At 41.9% G+C, this 23,247-nt stretch overlaps 1 protein-coding gene across 1 annotated transcript in view; it reads right to left on the minus strand.

Moving 5' to 3' along the window:
- Positions 1-3,493: 3,493 nt before the first annotated feature.
- SCN4A (sodium voltage-gated channel alpha subunit 4) overlaps positions 3,494-23,247 on the minus strand; it is a 250,242-nt gene continuing 230,488 nt past the window's right edge. The window contains exons 23-28 of the mRNA XM_082272569.1: positions 20,708-20,845; positions 18,455-18,559; positions 16,879-17,149; positions 13,421-14,565; positions 12,171-12,209; positions 3,494-4,061 (exon numbers count right to left, since the gene is read on the minus strand). Coding sequence (XP_082128695.1) covers positions 12,207-12,209; positions 13,421-14,565; positions 16,879-17,149; positions 18,455-18,559; positions 20,708-20,845 — 1,662 coding nt within the window. The 3' untranslated portion in view covers positions 3,494-4,061; positions 12,171-12,206. The remainder of the gene's footprint in view (positions 4,062-12,170; positions 12,210-13,420; positions 14,566-16,878; positions 17,150-18,454; positions 18,560-20,707; positions 20,846-23,247) is intronic.

The raw sequence follows: 23,247 nt of genomic DNA on the forward strand, positions 1-23,247 counted from the left end.
TTAAGGCAGTCGGCTAGCCCTTTATTCTCTTCTACATACCTTCCATCCTTTGTTTTTAATTTAGTTATTCCTTGTTTTAATTTCCTTTTTTCATTTATATATCTGAAGAATGTCTTATCCCCCTTTTTCATAGACTGAGCTAGTTTTTCTTCTGCCTGCTTATAACTTGCTTGGCCTTTTTCTGCCTAATCTTGTAGATTTCCTTATCTTCATTGCTCTGGGTTTTTTTATAATTACAAAATGCTAGCTTTTTATTTTTAATGATTTGGGCCACTTCTGCTGAGTACCACAGTGGTCTCTTCCTTTTTTTGCTTTTACTGACAAGTCTAATGCAATTTTCTGTTGCCTTCAATAGTGCACCTTTTAAGTAGTCCCATTTCTCCTGGACTCCATGTAATCCGTTCCAGTCTGATAAGGACTCATTTATGACTAATTTCATTTTTGAAAAGTCTGTTTTTCTAAAATCTAAAACTTTTGTTTTTGTGTGGTGTGATTCTTTCACAGTTCTTATATTAAACCACACTGACTGGTGATCACTAGATCCCAAGGTTTCGCCTACAATGACATCATATACCGAATCCCCATTTGTGAATACCAAATCCAAAATGGCCTCCCTCCGGGTTGGCTCCTCAACCACTTGTTGCAGAGACAACCCCAGTAGGGAATTTAGAATATCTGTACCCCTGGTAGAACTTGCTATTTTGGTTTTCCAGTTTATATCTGGAAGATTGAAATCTCCCATAATGATAACTTCTCCTTTCATTGTCATTTTAGCTATTTCTTCAACTAGTAGATCATCTAGTTCTTTAACTTGACCAGGTGGTCTATATATCACACCTACACGAGTTACTGCATGATTAGCAAACTGCAACGTAACCCAAACTGACTCTATGTTGGCCTCACCAACTTGTATTAGGTTAGATTTAATGCTATCCTTCACATACAGGGCCACTCCTCCTCCTTTCTTGCCTTCTCTGTCTCTTCTGTATAAAGAGTATCCTGGTATGGTTATGTCCCAGTCATTTCTTTCATTAAACCATGTTTCCGTAACAGCCACTAAATCTACATTCTCAGATGCCATTATTGACCCAAGTTCATTGATTTTTTTACCTAAACTGCGAGCATTTGTAGACAGGACTCTGAGCTTATCATTTCTTAACCTCTGTGCTTCTGACCTGTTCTGGCATTGTTTCGGGGGGCAATTGGACTCTTGTATTTTCACTCTTTTGCCCCCCCTTCCCCTCATTAAGACACATAGAGTACACAGAATACAACTTCCATTTCAGTTTAATCATTTATTATTATTTGTGAAATGTACATGGATAAATAGGACCTATTTGCACACTTCCAGCACTAAATTGAAATATGTACAGGCACTTGATGTAAAATTAAACAGCTCTTAGTACTGGAATTCTCTTTACATACATTGAAATGTAAACATCATACCATCAATACATTGCAATAGGTTTAATAATTTAAACAGGAAGGCTTAATAAAACTAAAAAAATAAATAAAAGAAACACCCTGAACTCATGCAAGGTGGTTTCACTGAAACACCTTCAATTATCTTTCAGGTCATGTCTTTTTGCATAAGAAATGACTACTACCAGACCATATAGAAATTAAACTTAAAAGAGGAAGTTTAAGACATTCAGTAGTAATGGGCTAAAAGGTTTGTTGGTAATGAAGGTGCAAACAGCAGCAACATGTTGTAACCAATATCAGCATGACCAAGGTTTATGTTTACTCTGATTAGACTGTTAAAATGTTATTTCCATATCTGGCCGATGCTCCTGGAGGCTGGAAATCACTGAAGGCGCCATTCAGAGAATACTTTGCATTCTCTAAATGAACTCAAAGTGCTCTCTGATTGTATGAGGTGGAGAGTGTGATGTCACTACACCCCACCTTTCCGCCTCGTCCAGTCAGAGAATGCTTTGTATTCATTTAAAAAATGTAAAGCATTCTCTTATTGATGCCTGTGCCTCAATCATGGCAAGGTATGGAAGGAGTAGCTGTCTGGATCTTTGAGCAATATAAAATGCAATTTCTGTTTGCGCTATATTTTTTTTAGCATACGCTCTGTTTGAATAGCTGTGTGACAACGAGTTTACTGTAATAAATAAACCTAATCCTGTTTAAATATTGTTTTTATGCTGATAACATGTCAATTATTTTATTTAAAAAAAATCAAAACAAATTAAAATGCAAATTTCCGAAACCGATATTTTGTACAAAAGCTTATTTGATGGTGATGTTGTAAATGTACCTAAATAATCGGAACAGTTCACAGTATAAACTACCATTTCAGATTTAAATTCTTGGACATTTCACTGTCCAGCTTTAGAGCCTACTGAAAGATCCTTCATATTAAACATGCTAAGCCCCTCATAATGTTGATCAATAGTGATTTCTCTACCTGGAACCCCAGTGAACAGCTGTTCCTCTTAAGCCAAAGTTGTGTTAGGCTGAAAAGTGGCTGGTTGGAGGTCAGAGCAGGAAGGTGCCTGCACATTGATATTGTGGCATAAATAAATAGGTTTCCAACTTTCTGGGTGGAATATCTCATCAAAGGAGAAGTCCTTAATTTAGTCCGTAATTCATTTTTTTTAATGGTGGTCCATGCCCATCGCAAGGGCTATTGGCATTTATCCCTGTTCATGGGAAAATTCCTATAAACATTCTACTTTACTATATAGTGAGCATAAACTTGCCATTGGATTTAACCTAGAGACCTATTGGATGGTATAGGATACAGATTAAACATACTAGTTTTCACAGTGCTCTTCTCCTTTGTCATATGCAACCTAAAATGCAGATGGAGGCTATAGGGTTAATTTACTAAAGGCAATTTTGACTGTGCAGTTTGCAAGTGCCGGTTGCATGCATTTTCCCCAGAGTTTATTGAATGTGGAGAAGCGCTGCTGATATCCATCAGTCACTAAAAGCTGAACTCTAAGAATGAGACAAAAACAACCTTTAAAGTGGGTTCTCCCTGCTCTGCAAGGGTTAAATGCTTGTTTAGGGCATGATTACTTACCTGACTTCTCATGCTGGCCGTCCCTGACGTTCTACTCCTCTCCCTGAAGCTCCGGTCTGTGGGTGAGGCCTTGTTTTCATCATGTGCAATGTGGGCTAATAACGTTGCATTGTATGTGGTGGGGTTGGGAATGCGACTGCAAGCCAAGGTACCTTAGAAAGGAAGACGCAGGGGACTGGTTGCACTGACTGAGGAGGTCTGCCAGGGCAAGTAAAATTGCTGTTTTCTTCTTTTTTTTTTTTTTCCTTGCACCTGGTTGGATTTTCTTTGTGCGTCATCACAATCACTAAGCTCTTGGAAAGATGCAACTGCATTTGCAAAGTGCACAGTCTATTTTCATTTACTAAATCAATCCCTATGTGTTTGGTTACAGAACCTTACTATGGAGTGGTTTTAAGCTTTTCTTGCTCTTACTGGTTAGTTTGTCAAACATCCATTTGCAGAACATTTTTTGTACCACTTTGGACATCTAATGACCAGACAAGGAAGATGGAGGGGTAGAACAGCAGTTCCTTGATAAGCTTTAGACTTGGGATGGAGGTAAGTTTACATCTACATTCACCACTCCTCATTCTGCCAATTCCTGTTTTTTTTTGTTTTGTTTTTTTTGCGGACTTCTCCGTTCCGAGTAAAATTCCACAGTTTAAACAGATACCAAAATTAGGAAAAAAGTAAAATTCAAAAATGAATGAGAAAAAGATAAGACCGTTGTAAACTCCATTTTAAGGACTTAAGTGATACTGAATCTTGCATTACGATGTGCCTACTACCTGTCAGCCATTGTTTAGCAATCGAATTCTGTATGCACACTGACGGGCATCAAAGTCTTTTTATTCTTGTAGGGTAGCCAAAGTTTCAGCAAAGAGGGTAAGATTACACTACGTCTTCATCATTCAAGATAGGATACTGGAAACCTAGAGGAGATTTTCTCTCAATGCTTTGACACCTTCTCATGCATGAAACACGAGCAGCACTTGTAACCAGACCTCGATACCAAGGAGAGACAAGCTTCCACAGGTAACTGTGCCAAAGACAAGGCAATCTTCTTTTTCACTTCTCAAATTTCGCACTTGAAAAAGGGAAAAGAAACAGACAGTGACAGAAATATGACTGTCAGTGATACCGCAACCTACAAGCACTTGGCAGTGTTAATATAGCTTTGGGGCTGTGGGCTAGTGGGCAGACATGCACAGTATTGTGGCATTGGTTATTGTGGCCAAGCCTATCCAGCTAATGCACCTAGAGCCAATAGCTTTGACCGGACATGCCAGTGGGACAGCATTCAAGTCTTAACACAAAAAGCATTTGATGAATGTTGGACATAACACCCACAAACATATTTATTAAAGCAACAGGGCAAAGTTATATTTTCCATATCAACCAATCAGACTTGTTCTTGCACTGAATGGACTCCTGTACAGTCAAACTAGATCCCACCAGTTACACCAGATTATTGCTCTTTTTACCAGTTTAGGAAACAAACCAGTCTGTTATTGTTTCTAGAGATATTACTGAACTCTTCAGAGCTGGTTCACAAAACCCCTCCACAAGCATGTTTGCATCTCTATTTTAATAGCAGTTATTAATATTTACGTGTACACTGTAGCTTTGCAATTTAGAGATACAAAATCAGTTTTTTTTTTTTACACAAGTATGTGGTATCCTTATTATGCTAATAACTGGAATTGAACTCCTCTCCTGTTTCAAAAAAAAAAAAAAAAAAACAGGTCAAGATTCTTCACTGATATTAACCACTGTCCCTCCCGTAGATTTACCTCCCTTCATGACCAGGCCATTTTTTGCACTATGGCACTGCGTTACTTTAACTGACAATTGTGCAGTCCTGCGACACTGTACCCAAATAAAATTTGTCATTTTTTTCCCCCACAAATAGAGCTTTCTTTTGGTGTCTGATCAACTCTGGGTTTTCAAATTTTTGCGCCATAGACAACATGTCCAATCTAATATCTTCATAAATTTAGGCCAATACGGTATGTTTTGTGCTACATATTTTTGGTAAAAAAATTCCAATAAGCATACATTCTGATACTGACACTTTTGACACTACTTTTGGTAATATTGTGTATTTGTGAATGTACTTTGCAGCTCCTCTCTAAAAAGTTACATTTTTCATTAGTTATACTGGCCATTTGAAAATGCACAGACTTCCTCTTTTATTGGTGCAATCCTCAACAACTTTGCAGAGATCCTGTCAGTCATGTTCTTAAAGTGGGTGTAGCACCCTACAGGTAGGTGCTAGGTAAAATCATAATGGGCCTCGTCTGCTTAACAGCAGGGCTGTGATTTATCTATGTAGGGTGTCATGGCTTCCAGATGTGCCTGCTGAGGGGAGAAGTATCCCCACTGGCTCCTGTGAGAGGCTTCTCATAGGGCAGTGTTGCCATATGGGGTTTAGGCGTAATCTCTCATACCGTGTTGTGAGGATGAGGGGTTTATGTATAAAACTCCATCAGTAATTGTAAATATATATATTAATGAAAGTAGTAAAGGTACCCATTTTTGATTGCAAACTCATACTTGGGAATTTTAGTGTAGATAGATTTGCGTGAGCCAGACGGACTGGTTTTTGGTAATTAATTAATCCAGGGTAACACATTCCTTTGAAAGGCCAGCTGGCTATTTACATATAAATACCTACGGACAGTATCAACCCGTGTTTACATCCTGGAAGTGAGACTTTCTGGAGCCAGGACACATCTTGCATATCTTAAGTAGCCATTTCAGAGCTACTCCACAGTGAGGAGTAAACGAACCCCCCCCCCCCCAACAGAAAAGGAGTGGTTAGAACGAGGCGTAACTATGGGAGGGGGAAATGGTCCAATCTGGGAAGAGATACGCCCACAGGAAGTGACAAGCAAGATAGCTGAACCAATGAGAATGGCCCTATACAAGGCTATGGGATATGGGTCTATATTAGATTCGGTGAGACAGGGTGACTTGCTGTTTGGCATGGGAGAGCGAGAGCCATCACTAGAGGTAATTATGGAGTAAGGATTAAGGGTACATTGTATATTTTACTTGTGTCGGTCATAGTGTGTGTATATGAGTCTATACTCTATGCATTGTATTTGTTTAGTTAAACTAGGAAAAAGTTACATTTTGTAGTATGTACAATAGTTATTATTGATGTAAATTATGTAGAATTGGCAAACCTTATACAAATAAATAATTGTTGTGTTAAAGTTTTCACACAGTCATAGAACTCTCATTATTAACCCAAATATTGTCTGAGATAGATTAAATCTCATAGATTTTTGGTAACAGCAGTGTGGGAAGCCCAATCAGTGGACACATCCCAGGTTGTAACTACCCCAGAAGGCGATAATGCTGCAAGGGATTCTGGGAGTGGGTATACGTTTGGGGGGAAGTGCGTGGCATGGTGTCTTTGGCGGGAGCAGAGTCCCAGGAAGGAGAGTGCGGCTGTCTCTCCTCCTGTCTGAGGAAGGTGGATGTCTTGGGGGGTCGCTGAGAATCCAGAGAGTGCTGAGTTGAGCTGAGGGGGATCCGGTGTGCCGAGAGCCTGCGGAGAGAGAGAGGGGTCCAGTCCCAGGAAAGCCTACACAGGTCGTGAGTTCTGCGGATTGCCAATGGGGGTCTGCCTAGAGTCAGGGGGGACCACTCCGGAAGAGATTCGGGGATCCAAGGTCAGCTAGCTGTAAAGGGGGTGCCTAGGTTGAGGACCCTGACGTTGTAAAGGGGGTACATAGTCAGTGGACCCTGAAGAGTTCAAGGAGCGTAAAGGGGGCACCTGCAGTCTGGGCCCTGAATTGTATTGCGTGTGCCAGTTATAGTGACAGTCATTTGGAGTTCTACAATATACTAAACTGATTAGGGGATTGGAGGACCTTAATTATGAAGAGCGTCTGCAATCGCTTGATTTATTCTCCCTGGAGAAGAGACGCCTGAGGGGGGACATGATAGCAATTTATAAATATCTCAATGGGGATCTCAGCTTAGAAAAAAAGCTGTTCAGTCGAAGGGATTGCATGAGGACTCGAGGGCATACAATGCGATTAGAGGAGAAGCGTTTTAACCTCAGGCAACGTGGGGGGTTCTTTACTGTTAGGGCTACAAGATTGTGGAATTCTCTACCATAAGAGGTGGTTTCTGCGGGTAGTATGGTGGCTTTCAAAAGACTCTTAGACGTACATCTCAAGGATCAGAACATTCAGGGCTATGTGGGAAGATTACAGCCACACACACCTACACAGGTTGAACTGGATGGACTATTGTCTTTATTCAACCTCACCTACTATGTAACTATGTATGTACCTCAAGCTGTGCCAGGCGGGGGAAAGTATTCAGAGACTTACACAGTGAAACAGTTTCAGGAGTTCTACAATTCTCAATCTTGGATCTACTGGACTATAAGTCGGGGACTCAACACTTCCTCTGTCATACAGAGTGTTCTCAGAGTCAGTGAGCGTTGGCTGGCGTCAGGGAAGCGCCAACGGGCATTTTCAGGATTGAAGTCCCAGTTGTAATTACTTCAAGCCAAGAGGAGTATCCCACTCATTCCCTTCTCCCATCCCCTTAAATTATAATAAAAACCACAAACAAAGATGCTGGAGTTGTCGCTGCTTCAGTTGTCACACCTGGGGATTTATCTCACATGGGCTGGAGAGGATTCCGGTACTAATGGCAGACCCACATCAGGCCATAGGCCTGGAAATCTTGCTATGATTGTAAATGATCACCTTGTAAAACAACCCATTCAGTTTAAAATAGAAATGAAAGGCAAAACATTTTTTTATAAATATAAAACCACATTACAAATTCCTTTTTTCCATTTTTTTTAAAATATATAAGTGATCACATTTTCTTTGTTTTCAGCTGCATAAGAGCTGGAGCAGCAGCAGCAGCACATGGAGCTACCCGGTGAATGGCTGTGCAGCGGGGGAGTGTCAGGTCAAGTCTGATCATTGGAAAAGAGCAGGCTAAGTTCCCAGCACCACTAGGAAACTGACCATGCTGTGCTCTCCTGCTTAGTGTGGTCAGTTTTTAACAGGAAAGAAATGGGACTAGCATTAACACCAGGGATTTCATATAAAGGAAGCAATATAAAGAGAACAGGATACTTTTTCATAGAAGTGGTACAGCAGGCACATACCAGGAATATGAAGTGTTGGGGGTAACAAACACTTTAATTTATTACACTAAACCATACAAATCTATTATACGTTTATTGTACATATATGCATCACTATTATCATATATGATGATGCAGAGTCTACAAAAGAATTAAGATTTACCAAGAGACGCTTTGTCAACTGAACAACCAACAGCTTTTCGTATTACTGCATTTAAAAAGTGTTTGTTAGTTAAACCAGGCAATAGCCTTGATAAATCTAAGCTTAGCATACACAGCACCAGCCAGCGGACAAAGCTGTGTTAATAGCTGAACTATATCTACAGATTTCTACAAATTTGAGATAGTCTTCTGTTTGTTAAAATGTATCTAAAGGCAAAACTTTTTTTTTCAGTTTGCATAGAGCAGGGGATAGTTAAAGAGGTTGTAAACCCCTTTTGTTTACATTTACCTATAGGTAAGCCTACATTAAGGTACTATAAATATCTCCTAAACTTGCACCGTTTAGGAGATACTTACAGTACATGCAGCCAATGACGTCATCGGCGTATGCATTCTGAAGGAACGGCCACCCATGCTGTTCCTTCAGATACCAGTGCCTTGAACGGCGGCTCCCACGCATGTGCGGGAGTGATGTAATCGCACCCCCGGCCAATCATGTCGGCCGTCCTGTCGGCACTGAGGGGGCTTCGTTTTTAGGTAAGTACTTCATAATGAGCTAGTATGCAATGCATACTAGCTCATTATGCCTTTGTCTTTACAGTTTTTTTTTTCACATTTTTTAAACGGGTTTACTTCCTCTTTAAAGTGGTTATGAAGGCATAAAAAGATGTTATACCTGGCTGTGGTATTGCACAGAGCAATTTCTTTACATCCTCTTCTGGAGTCCCTCGCCACCACTGCCTCCTCCACCATTCTTGCTGGTATCCCCCTCAGCAAGCCATGTGCTGAGGGGGTATCCCTTGCAGGTGCACTTCTAAGCCAGGCTGTGTGCATCCATAGTCACAACTAGAGATGGGCTGAACACCCCCCTGTTTGGTTCGCAGCAGAACTCTCAAACAGGGGAAAAGTTGTAACCCAAACGGCGAACTGAACCCCACTGAAGCCCGGGTATTTCCCTGGGGGACATGAATCAATGCCCATTTAGTTAAGTGATTTTAATGATGCTTAAAGTGCAACAATAAAAGTTAAAATTTGAATATAGTGCCTGGGGGGGAGGGGGATGTGTCAGCTTAGTCTGCCTGTAAAGTGTAGCATATGTAGCATGCATTTGCTGTGGCAGGGCAGCTCGGCTGCGCATAATCACGTAGATCTATCTGATCTATCTAAACTGCTGCCGGAGCCACGCTTCAGCTGTGATTAAATACAGTGGGAGCCAGACCGTGGGAGGAGCGGGCACGATCGCCGCTGGCCTCCTGAGATCTTCACAGAAACTGACAGAAGAGCCGTCTGCCTATGTAAACAAGGCAAGCGGCTCTTCTGTCACACGGGCAGGGAGAGATCATGTGTTTCAGCTTAGCTCTCTGTTCCTGTCACAGAGCCCCCCCCCCCCCACAGTCAGTAAGCAGAAATTGGCATACATTTACCCCTTTGATCACCCCCAGTATTAACCCCTTCCCTGCCAGTGTCATTTTTACGCAGTAACAGTGCATATTATTTAGCACTAATTGCTGTATTAATGTCACTGGTCCCCAAAAAGTGTCAAAAATGTCAGTTAGGGGTCTGATCTGTACGCCGCAATGTTGAATTCCCGCTAAAAATTGCTAATCACCGCCATTACTAATAAAAAAAAAAAATCCAAAAATCTATCCCGTAGTTTGTAAACACTACAACTTTTGCGCAAACCAAATAAAATACGCTTTTTGGGATTTTTTTTTATCAAAAATATGTAGCAGGATAAAAATTGACCTAAACTGATAAAAAAAATTAGATTTTTTAGATTTTTTTTATTGGGAATGTTTTATAGCAGAAAGTAAAAAATATAGTTTTTTTTTCAAAATTGTCACTCTTTTTTTGTTTATAGCGCAAAATCTAAAAACCGCAGAGGTGATCAAATACCACCAAAAGAAAGCGCTATTTGTGGAAAAAAAAGGCATCAATTGTATTTCAGTACAGCGTCGCATGACCGCGCAATTATTAGTTAAACTAACGCTGAAGTGGTTAAAGAAAAAAAAAAAAAAAACGGAGGCAAAGCTTTCTTTTTCTTTAACGGGTGTGTCGGGCGGCATGATTGATGATGGATTTACATTGGGGACAGTGTAGAGTTGTTTTTCTATTTTTATTGAGGGAATTAGTGTCTGTTTTTATTACTTTTTGACACTTTTTTGGTGAATGGGTAGGGGTACATAGTACCCTATACTCATTCACATAGGGGGGCCAGGATCTGGGGGCCCCCAGATTCTGAGTCCCCCACCCGCAGACCCCCCAGCCCAGGGCAGGGTTGCGGGGAAGAGCCTTGTCCCCATTCAACATGGGAAAAGGTGCTTTGGGGTGAGGGACCCCAAAGTACCCTCTCCATGTTGAAGGCATGTGGCCTGATATGGTTCAAAAGGGGGGGCACTCACTCGCTCCCCCCCCCCTTTTCTGAACTGCCATGCTATGTGCTCTGATAAGGGCCTGGTATAGATTTGGGGAGGGGGGCCCCACACCTTTTTTTTTTCTTTACATTTTGGCCCCCTAAAGCTGGATATACATTTCCTTTAGATTTACCTTCAACTATGTAGTGCAAGGGCCTGCCTGATTGCATACAAATTGAAAGTGTTTAGATTTGACCTCATATTATATGGTTTTGGTAAATCTAAAGGAAAAAAATCTAAAGAAGATTGTATAGTGTGTATCCAGCTTTAAAATCCATACAATATGGACTGGGGGGGAACCCCACAAAGTTTTTTTTTTTTACAATTATTTTTACCAGTAAATGCTTTTTTTTAATTCCGATTTTTATGCAGCTAATGACTTATCAGTTATTAATGTGCAACAGCCGGCTTCCCAGTCCCACTCCTTAACAACCAGCTTTTTCTGTGCCCTGATTGGGCAAAGCTTCGCCCAATCAGAGCGCGGAATGCCCTGTGCAGTGCACTGCACAGTGCATTGCAGGGCACTCGGCGGGGTAAACACCCACCAAACACCCTGCAAATTTGGGTGTTCCCCTAACGGGGCGAACAGCCAATGGTTGGCCCAAACTCATGCTCGGGCCGAACCATTTTCCCAACACAAACAGTGCAACTTGGCCACACACACAGGTCCTTCCTTTAGACTGACAGCAGAGGGAGCCTATGGCAGCTCCCTCTGCTCTCAGAGTCTCCCATGAGACCAAGAGGAGGGGAGAGCGCTGCTGCAGACAGGACAGCGCTGGATCGTGAAACAAGGCAGGTAAGTGTTTAGGGAGTGGGGGCAGGGAGCAAGTAGTGGGGTGGTTTTTACCCTGATGTAGAGAGAATGCATTAGGGTAAATTAAAAACTTTGTTTTTTTTTTTTACATTAGAACCACTTTAAAATCACTGTCAGGTTTTATTGCCATCTGTGTGCCATTGGTGAAATTTCCCTTCACTTTCTGTGCTGTAAACCTGACAGGAAGTGAGAGAATATCTTTTGATGTGAGAGATATACCCTCAGACAGTTGTCATGAAAACAGTTGTCTCAATTGGAAGATTTCCACCATTCCTGTACTGGTGGCAACTCTATTTACTCATTTTGTGTCCAAGACAATTCCAGTGCATCTCCCTAATGGTGACACAGTAAGAAAACCTAATTGGTTCTAACCCTCTCACCACTCTATTCAAATCTAAGACTAAAGTATTGCCATTAGTTACACTTTAATCGTCTCATGTCTTCCAGCCATGCAAGTGAGATCTTCAAACAAGAAGTCATATCTGTCCAGAAAGCAGCACTGTATCAGCAGATCACAATACCATATTGCTTATAGAAAGCAGAGAGTGGGAGAGCTTTGTTTAGTTTCCACAGAAATCCCAACACAAACAACAACAGGCCTTAATACTAAGTCATGCGCTGAGAACTCACATTGTTTCCACAGCATGATACCACCTTGAGGGCTAATTACTGTAAAGATGGAAAAAAAGGAGAAGACACAGGCTCAGCGATGCAAAGTAAGGTGTTTCCTTTATCAATACAGTTTGTTTAGTTCTTAAGCTGCCAAGTGCTGTCGGTCAAAACACAAGTCAGCATGTGCTGTATGAACAGTAGATGCTATTTTAGGCGTTATTTATAAATCCCAATGAAAATGAGGGCATTTGCTAGCTGGTTCCACAGGGTGTTGTATTGGTGAAAGTGAGGTGATGGTAACACAGATCAATAAATATACATTTTAAATAAAAATAAAATTTCCTTGTGCAGAATAGTTTAAGCATTTTTACACATACAGTATTTGCTAAACATGTAATATTTTTTGCAGCTCTTTTTCTTAAGACAAAGTCATAGACTTAAAGTGGTTATAAACCTCAGACACAAAATCTGAACAAAGCATATCCCTCTATAGTGTGTACTTGTCTCAGTTAAGAACACTAAGTGTAATTTCTCTCTTCTGCTTTGTTCCTCTGCTATCTGCATGAATCACTGCTTGGTAAGTTTTCCTGACACCAAGATAAAAAATGGTGACAGGGGAGCGACTTCCAGCTGGTTGACAGCCTCAGCTCTGTTTCTGCGTGCTGTGCAAAGGGGGGGGGGGGGGTGTCCCTTCCCTCCAATCAGCTCTTCAAGCTCTTCTCTCTAAACTCTGCAGTGTGTGATTTCACCTCTCTGCCTCCTTTTTCCTGACAGCTCAGACAAGCTTCTATATTCTGGACTTTCAAAAGATGTAGAGAAGAAAATATTGCAGATAAACAAGTACAACTTCTGTAGGAGGATTTGTTTCATCTCTGTGTATCACCTGAGGCCAGTCACTTCACTGGGTATATGTAGGGGTTTAGAACCACTTTAATGCATTCACATAGTGCTTTATTTCAGTAGAATTCAAAGAACAACTGTGAACGAAACATTACTTGTAAAACCTCCTTACTAAGTCAGAACTTTTAAAAATAAAAGCATTATTAGATATAGCACTGCTTCGTCTCTTCACCTTGAAGCTCCCCCTTGATTACTGTTAGTAGGGAGAGCTTTTTTTACTCAGAGATAAGACTGTAGCAGATATTGGTCTCTGAGACCCTCTAGTGACACCGCCAGACCTCTCTCTGAATCATTTTAGTAATAATTTATAACATTCATCTCTAATTATGCAGTTTGTAAATTTCCTTCTAAATGTAGGATTCCCTTACATCATCTCCACTGCTACGTGAATATCTGTTTGTAGATCGTGGCTGTGGAACTGCACTTCCATTGGTTCCTTCATCTAGATATTGGCCATATGCAGAGTTTATTCGTTCTGCCACTAGTCCTTCTTTCTCTGGAGCATTGTCAGCTACTGAGTCAAAATCTTGGCTATGGCGGTAGACATAGGAAGCATGTTTCACAGAACGTTTGAGGAGGTGCCTCCTGAAAGCCCTTTGGATTTTGATGGCACAGACTTCCTCTTGCTTTCTTTTTAATGTGGTGGTAATGGGTTCATAAGACACTTTGGAGGGGTTTGCGGCCATAAACTTTTCTTCCATTGAGGCTTTTAGTGCATCCATCTCTCCAGAATCTCCTAAGACTTCTTTAGTAAGTGCAAACAAAATATCTAAGCAGTGAATCTTCTCTCCAGTTACCAGGGGCAAGTCCATGGTGACCAGTTTAATCTTGTTGGGTTTGGGGATTCGTAAAGGTTCCTGTAGGGTATCTACAAAGTCTGACATCCGACTGTATTCAACAAACTGTGTTGCGTCGGGATCAAACTTCTCCCAAGTTTCATAGAACATTTCAAAATCATCTTCACATAGAGGTTCACTGCTTTCTTCTGTGGCCACGTTAAAATTCTCCAAGATGATCGCAATGTACATATTGACAACAATCAAAAAGGAAATGATGATATAGCTGCAGAAGAATATAATTCCCATGGAGGGGTTTCCGCAGTCACCGACCACCGCAGTCCCAGGATTCTCCCAATGAGGATCACAGTCAGGTGGACCACTATTTAGAATTGGATTCAAAAGTCCATCCCATCCAGCCGATGTAGTTATCTGGAACAAGCAAATTATACTATTGCCAAATGTCTCAAAATTAAATATATCATCAATGCCAGATTCCTTCTTTACATAAGCAAAGTTGGACATCCCAAATATGGAGTAGATAAACATGACTAAGAACAACAGCAGCCCAATGTTGAAGAGGGCTGGAAGAGACATCATCAAGGCAAACAACAAGGTTCTGATGCCTTTGGCACTTTTAATAAGCCGGAGAACCCTTCCAATTCTGGCAAGTCGGATAACTCTGAACAATGTTGGGGAAACAAAGTACTCTGCAATCAGGTCTGATAGGACAATACCTGGAAAATAAAATATAGTTTGTTACTTCTTTGTTACACAACTGTCAAATATCTGAATAATAGAAATAGCACAGTGTTTTCTCACAAATATTACAAGAGGATGCAGAAGCTAGGAGAGCAAACATTGCTTAGATCTATGATATCCTCCTATATCGTAGCCTGTTGTCATTAGTCCTTGCTCCTGTGAAACAGGATGGAGATATAATACTGTTGGTTTCACTCATCAAGATAAGCTGCTGAGCCACTGCTGGGAGGGGGTGCAGGGTTAGCTGAACAGCTGTGTCACTGCTAGAAGTGCATCTGTGCTTCTGCAGTGATTTTTTTTAATTTTTACTGCTTCGTGGTGGTTACAGTTACAGGGGATAATAAACTATTTTTTAAAACTCATTTAAAAATTCATAAATAAAGGTGCCTTTCTTTGTTTATGTAACAATATTACACAATCATCATCTGTATGGAATGGTATTCATATTTGGTTTAAAGTGGTTCGAAAGCCTCAGCGTTTTTTTAACTTAATCCATTCTCTGCGTTAAGGTAAAAAAAACCTTCTGTGTCCAGGATCCCCTTAGCCTCCCATTATACTTATCAAAGACTGATTTCAACTCAGAGCTGTGCATGAGAGCAGTGGCTCTCTTCTCTCTCTCTCCCCCTCTATAGTAGGCAGATGTGACAGACCTAGCCAGGACAGGGGCTTTTAGAGGGGACTGCAAGGTTGCCTACTGACTATGGGCTATGACTTTTAGGGGAACACTACTCTTTGGGGGGTGTGTGCCTGGGGGACCATTGGAGTGGTCTTGTTTGGATTCAAGTCCATGTCTCCCCAAAACACAAATTCCCTGAGTACTGCAGGTTCCATATACATATTCAGGGCCTCTATGCCTCAAACCAGCAATGACTGTAGATGGTAATGTAATCAGCAAACCACTGCTGTCGTTTACCATAGTGTGTTTATTGTAAGTAGATCTCTCCCATAGTGTGCCTCCTAAGTGTCTTCCTTCCATTGTTAATTGGATCCCCTATTGTTTCTGTCTGTCTTCTCATCTATGTGTTTATACTTGTAATAATGTATATTGTACAGTACCTTGTATTCAAGGTTGTAGGTGCCGATTGGTCTGGACACCTATGCTGGTTTAAGTGTCTAGTTAATTATCTCATGTTAATTATATCACTGTCAGCTATTAGTTGACAGATGTGGATTAGCATAAAGTTTATGTTGGTTGTTCCTTAGTAATGTTATTTATATTCCTGTTTACAGTTTCCTTTGCATACGATAATGTGTTCAAACTTTTATCTGATTTTGTGTGGTATAGAAATACTCTGTGAGTTTTTAATAAACAGGTTTGATGTTTTTCACCACCCTACACGGTGTCCTGACTAGTGACTGGGTGGGCTGTGGGATCTTGTATCGTTCTGTTACCGGGCAAGGGAAGCTTATACAATGGACATACTCCCCTTGAGTACCGGGGGTCCGTCACAGCAGACTGATAGTAGTGGGAGCCATTGGCTCCTGCCTCTGCCAATCAAATCCTTTGGCAGGGATGGGGCAAAGCCCCACTGTCAGTGTCTTTGGATGCAGGCAGCGGGGCTCAGGAACGAGCCTGCACAAGTATATCCAGTGGCTTGCTAGGGGGTGCTCAGAAGGCAGGAGGAGCTGGGAGCACCAGTGGGGCACGTCAGCAGAGGAGGATCGGGGCTGCTCTGTGCAAAACCATTGCACAGAGCAGATGAATATATCAGGTTTGTTGTTAAAAAAAAAAAATCACTTTAAATTTTACTTTTTACTATTGTATGTCCCCATCATTAAGGCTAGGTTCACGTCTATCCATATTCAGTTTTGCAGAAACATACTACAGTCCATTTAACATTATTGTCACGTTTACAGTCGTGCATTTTTACCAGGTGCATTTTTTCGAAAGAGTCAGAGACTTTTTCGTCCACAGCAGGTTGCATTTTTGGTTCCAAAGAATTCAAAGGAAAAGCATCAAAAACGTATTGCTTGTGTTTTTGATGTGTTTATGCTGCATTTTTTGCTGGATTCTCCTGCGTGACAACAGACACTTCCCAAAAAGGCAAAGTGCATCAAAAGGTGTGTCAAAATATGCAAAACGCACCAGAAAAACACATGAACCAAAACCTACATAGGTGTGAACCTAGCCTTAAAAAGGTTTTGGCCAATTTTTCTTTACGTCACCTGCATTTAAACGCACTGGATCAGTTACATGAGCCTACAGGAGGTTTGGATCAGGTTTGTAATATTGATGGTTGTAATCAAGTGTTTTTACAGAATGTTAACAATAGGTGGCAAAGACTTACCAGCAATAGAAAGAATGACCACTACAAAATCAAAAATATTCCATCCAACTGTGAAGAAGTACTGTCTTAGTGCAAACATTTTAAGGACACACTCTGCCGTGAAGATGACAATGAAGACCAAATTGATTTTGAAAAGTATATTGACTTTCTCTTCACTCTGGTCATCCGTTTCTATCATCATTGTCACCATGTTAAGGCAAATGAGAATCATGATTACAATGTCAAAGGCTTGTTTGGAGATGAAATCAAACACCACTCCTTGGACTGGGTTCTGCAGAAGACCAATAATAAAACAGAGTATGATGTGAAGAAAAATGTAACTTTCAAAGATAAAGTTAGAATTGAAATAGTTAAGAGAGAGACTCCCATATATGGAGCGATAGAGGTATTTATAACCTCACATCCTGACAGATGGGCGTTTAAAACCATTCGACATACTAAAAGAGGAATACCTGCTACCCAATCATATGTTTTTTAGATACTTACAAATCAGGCATGCCACGCAATCCCAATTCCCCTTAATGCCCCTGCAAATAGACTCTACTCCAATCACAGAAATAATTACAAGTACAGATCCCAAGCAACTGATATCAATATTCTACACTACCCTTCATCTCCCCTCGTCCACGAAAATAGCATATGAACTAAAGGCAAGGTGGGGGAGAGAGATAGACGCGGTGGAGAATGAGGAGTGGGAAGAAGCATTAGCCAACTGCAAAACAGTGTCCCCCAAACTCTCGGACTGCTTGACCCAACAATACATACTGCACCGTGCTTACATCATAGGCTAGCGAGATACAAGGCTAATTAGGGCACCCTATGTCCCATGTGTGAGCGGGAGCAGGGAACATTCTTCCATCTTATTTATATGGCAATGCCCCCAAGTTCAAGGATTCTGGAGGGAGATTCCTGCATGACGAGATGGGTTCTCCTCTGACCCTGCACCCCAAACCATGTCTACTCGGGATTTTCCCAGATGCAGATCTAGATAAATTCACCGCAATTTTCCTTCACGAATCTTTGTTTATAGCTAGGAAACTTATAGCCAAGCATTGGATGAGAAATCTACCACCCACCTTTAACAACTGGAAAGCAAATGTCAATGCAGTGCTGCCCTACAAAAGGTATCTTTACATACACCGGGGATGCCCTGCCAAATTTAATAGGATCTGGGACAGATGGCTCCAATCCACAGAGACTAACCACTAAAATAAAACCCAGTGACGTACCATCCCCTTACAATGGGGGGTCCCCCCGCTGTCTGCTGAGATGGAGCTCCTCATACACTCAGAGGGCCGGGGGGAGGTGGGGGATTGGTATTCACCTTCACTCTTGAGCGTTCTGAGGTGATATTTTGTATAACTGTAAGACTTGTGATACAGCACACGGTACCATGTATGTGAACCTCTGTGGCAAGCCCTGTATTATATTTTCATGTTTCACCACAAGTTCTTTCACATTATTGTGCAATGTACATTATTTCTTGTATTTTTTCTAATAAAAGTTACTATTAAGTTAAAAAGAAATAGTTAAGAGAACAGACTTTATCCGGGTTTGTAAGATCACTATACTTTACCTCCGGTCTCGGAATTGGTTTCACCGGTTTCTTCGATCCCAGTTTCTTCATAGCATTGTAGTATTTTTTTTGTTCTTCTGTCATGAATATATCTTTTCCTCCAAAGTATAAGAGAAAAACAGATTTGTTATTTGAAGTTTCATTATTAGAAACCCTCAGAAGAATGATCACAGATACAGTGCCTTGCGAAAGTATTCGCCCCCCTTGAACTTTGCTTTTGCTTTTGCCACATTTCAGGCTTCAAACAAAGATATAAAACTGTAATTTTGACAATCATGAAGTCAAACAAAATTTATTCGATATTTCAAACTTTTTTAACAAATAAAAAACTGAAAAATTGGGTGTGCAAAATTATTCAGCCCCCTTAAGTTAATACTTTGTAGCGCCACCTTTTGCTGCGATTACAGCTGTAAGTTGTTCGGGGAATGTCTCTATCAGTTTTGCACATCGAGAGACTGAAATTTTTGCCCATTCCTCCTTGCAAAACAGCTGAAGCTCAGTGAGGTTGGATGGAGAGCGTTTGCGAACAGCAGTTTTCAGTTCTTTCCACAGATTCTCGATTGGATTCAGGTCTGGACTTTGACTTGGCCATTCTAACACCTGGATATGTTTATTTGTGAACCATTCCATTGTAGATTTTGCTTTATGTTTTGGATCATTGTCTTGTTCGAAGACAAATATCCGTCCCAGTCTCAGGTCTTTTGCAGACTCCATCAGGTTTTCTTCCAGAATGGTCCTGTATTTGGCTCCATCCATCTTCCCATCAGTTTTAACCATCTTCCCTGTCCCTGCTGAAGAAAAGCAGGCCCAAACCATGATGCTGTCACCACCATGTTTAACAGTGAGCATGGTGAGTTCAGGGTGATGAGCTGTGTTGCTTTTAAGCCAAACATAACGTTTTGCATTGTTGCCAAAAAGTTCGATTTTGGTTTCATCTGACCAGAGTACCTTCTTCCACATGTTTGGTGTGTCTCCCCGGTGGCTTGTGGCAAAATTTAAACAACACTTTTTATGGATATCTTTAAGAAATGGCTTTCTTCTTGCCACTCTTCCATAAAGGCCAGATTTGTGCAGTATACGACTGATTGTTGTCCTATGGACAGAGTCTCCCACCTCAGCTGTAGATCTCTGCAGTTCATCCAGAGTGATCATGGGCCTCTTGGCTGCATCTCTGATCAGTCTTCTCCTTGTATGAGCTGAAAGTTTAGAGAGACAGCCAGGTCTTTGTAGATTTGCAGTGGTCTGATACTCCTTCCATTTCAATATTATTGCTTGCACAGTGCTCCTTGGGATGTTTAAAGCTTGGGAAATCTTTTTGTATCCAAATCCGGCTTTAAACTTCTCCACAACAGTATCTCGGACCTGCCTGGTGTGTTCCTTGTTCTTCATGATGCTCTCTGTGCTTTAAACGGACTTCTGAGACTATCACAGTGCAGGTTCATTTATGCGGAGACTTGATTACACACAGGTGGATTCTATTTATCATCATTAGTCATTTAGGTCAACATTGGATCATTCAGAGATCCTCACTGAATTTCTGGACAGAGTTTGCTGCACTAAAAGTACAGGGGCTGAATAATTTTGCACGCCCAATTTTTCAGTTTTTTATTTGTTAACAAAGTTTGAAATATCCAATAAATTTCGTTCCAATAAATTTCGTTCCACTTCATGATTGTGTCCCACTTGTTGATTTTTCACAAATAATTACAGTTTTATATCTTTATGTTTGAAGCCTGAAATGTAGCAAAAGGTCGCAAAGTTCAAGGGGGCCGAATACTTTTGCAAGGCACTGTAACTTATACTGCCCCACTACAACCAGATTTCCTCCCCTCACTATTGAATAGAAAAAGTGGAATCTGATTTGTTACCTTTGGGGTAATACAGACTGGCTAAGATCATACAGATGACAACTACTTTTGCACAAGATTTAAAACTATATTAAAGTAAACCTTTCTAGGAGAAACTTGTGGGATGCCGCTGCTGACCACCTGAAAATGCAAGTTGCTTGGCCATTACCTTGACTTCAACACTTTCTTCATTATTGGTCAGGAAAATTAGAGTAAAGTCTGAAGTCCATTGTCACCATAAAGTAGTGCAAAATCTTCCAGTAAGTACACACACACATATTATATACACATACATACACTATTACATCTGCTATAATGGAACCAGGTAGTTAGCTATAGTATGATATCAATATATAAAAATGTGTCCGTGGCCTATATATACAAGACAAATCTACCCAATACTTATCTTTTTCTTTTGTTGGTTGAAGTTGTCAATGATGACACCAATGAAAAGGTTCAGAGTGAAGAAAGCTCCAAAAATGATGAATATTACAAAGTATAGATACATGTACAAGTTTACTTCATACTGAGGTTGTTCTTCAACCTGCAAAACATAAATGTTTAGTTATAACAGTCCTTATTCCTGCACCACTACTAAAAGATAACAGTTCTTATTCCTGCACCACTACTAAAAGATAACAGTCCTTATTCCTGCACCACTACTAAAAGTGATGGTTGCATTCTGCTCTTCACAACACTACTCATCTGATGACAGTTCTACAAACTATATATATATATATATATACATATATACGCACACACATCTTGCGTTGCTTTATCATAACCTCACCTTCCCCCTCATACATGCATTGCAGGAGAACAAATATCTGCATGTGCACACTAATATCTAAAAGGGCAAATAAGATTTTTTTTTTTAGGCAAAATTGGTTTACATTTAAAAAAAAAAAAAAAAAGACAAGAAAACTTTCTCTTACGTCCTCCGACAGTCGCCGCCTCCTCTAAGTCATCACTATTGGGTATTGACTTCCGCTCCGCAGGAGTAGCTAGGCAGAGACAAACTCCTGTACTCCTGTATCTCCTGTACCATGCCCACAGCCTCTGCATCTCCTGTAACATGTCTGCAGCCTCTGCATCTCCTGTACCATGTCCGCAGCCTCTGCATCTCCTGTACCATGTCTGCACAGCCTATGACATCTCTTGTACCATGTCGGCAGCCTCTGCTCTACCATGTCTGCAGCCTCTGCCTCTCCTGTAGTATGCCCACACAGCCTATGATATCTCCTGTACCATGCCTGCGGTCTCTGTGCCTCTTGTACCATGCCCGCAGCCTCTGACAGCTCCTGTACCATGCCCACAGCCTCTGACATCTCCTGTACCATGCCCGCAGCCTTTGCATCACTTGTACCATGAGTGCAGTCTCTGAAATCTCCTGTACCATGCCTGCAGTCTCTGCATCTCCTGTACCAAGCCTGCAGCCTCTGCATCTCCTGTACCATGCTCACACAGTCTATGACATCTCCTGTACCATGCCCACAGCCCCTGCATCACCTGTACCATGCCTGCAGCCCCTGCATCTCCTGTACCATGTCCGCAGGCCCCTGCATCTCCTGTACCATGCCCGCAGCCTCTGACATCTCCTGTACCATGCCCGCAGCCTCTGACATCTCCTGTACCATGCCCACAGCCACTGACATCTCCTGTACCATGCCCGCACAGCTTATGATATCTCCTGTACCATGCCCGCAGCCCCTGCATCTCCTGTACCATGTCTGCAGCCTCTGCATCTCCTGTACCATGTCCGCACAGCCTATGACATCTCCTGTACCATGCCTGCAGCCTCTGCATCTCCTGTACCATGTCTGCAGCCTCTGCATCTCCTGTACCATGTCCGCAGCCTCTGACATCTCCTGTACCATGCTTGCACAGCTTATGATATCTCCTGTACCATGCCTGTAGCCTTTGCATCTCCTGTACCATGAGTGCAGTCTCTGAAATCTCCTGTACCATGTCTGCAGCCCCTGCATCTCCAGTAGCATGTCTGCAGCCTCTGCATCTCCTGTACCATGTCTGCACAGCCTATGACATCTCCTGTATCATGCCTGCAGCCTCTGCATCTCCTGTACCATGCCTGCAGCCTCTGCATCTCCTGTACCATGCCCACAGCCTCTGCATCTCCTTTACCATGTCCGCATAGCCTATTACATCTCCTGTACCACGCCCCCGGCCTTTGCATCTCCTGTACCATGCCCACAGTCTCTGAAATCTCCTGTACCACGTCCACAGCCCCTGCATCTCCTGTACCATGCCCGCAGCCTTTGCATCTCCTTTTCCATGCGTGCAGTCTCTGAAATCTCCTGTACCATGTCCACAGCCCCTGCATCTCCTGTACCATGTCCACAGCCTCTGCATCTCCTGCATCCTGTCCGCACAGCCTATGACATCTCCTGTACCATGCCTGTAGCCTCTGCATCTCCTGTACCATGTCCGCAGCCTCTGCATCTCCTGTACCATGTCCGCGGCCTCTGGTATCTCCTGTATCATGTCCGCACAGCCTATGACATCTCCTGTACCATGCCTGCAGCCTTCGCATCTCCTGTACCATGAGTGCAGTCTCTGAAATCTCCTGTACCATGTCCGCAGCCCCTGCATCTCCTGTACCATGTCCGCAGCCCCTGCATCTCCTGTTCCATGTCCGCAGCCCCTGCATCTCCTGTACCATGTCCGCACAGCCTATGACATCTCCTGTACCATGCCTGCAGCCTCTGCATCTCTTGTACCATGTCTGCAGCCTCTGCATGTCCTGTACCATGTCCGCTGCCTCTGCATCTCCTGTACCATGTCCGCAGCCTCTGCATCTCCTGTACCGTGCCCGCAGCCTCTGACATGTCCTCCTGTACCATGTCCACACAGCCTATGACCACCTCCTGTACCTGTTCCTGTTTTCACAACTTAATTTGTTTATTTACATTCTGTCACCAGTGCAGT

This window comes from Pelophylax lessonae (assembly GCF_965119305.1).
Source record: "Pelophylax lessonae genome assembly, chromosome: 11".
Classification (NCBI taxonomy): Eukaryota; Metazoa; Chordata; class Amphibia; order Anura; family Ranidae; genus Pelophylax; species Pelophylax lessonae.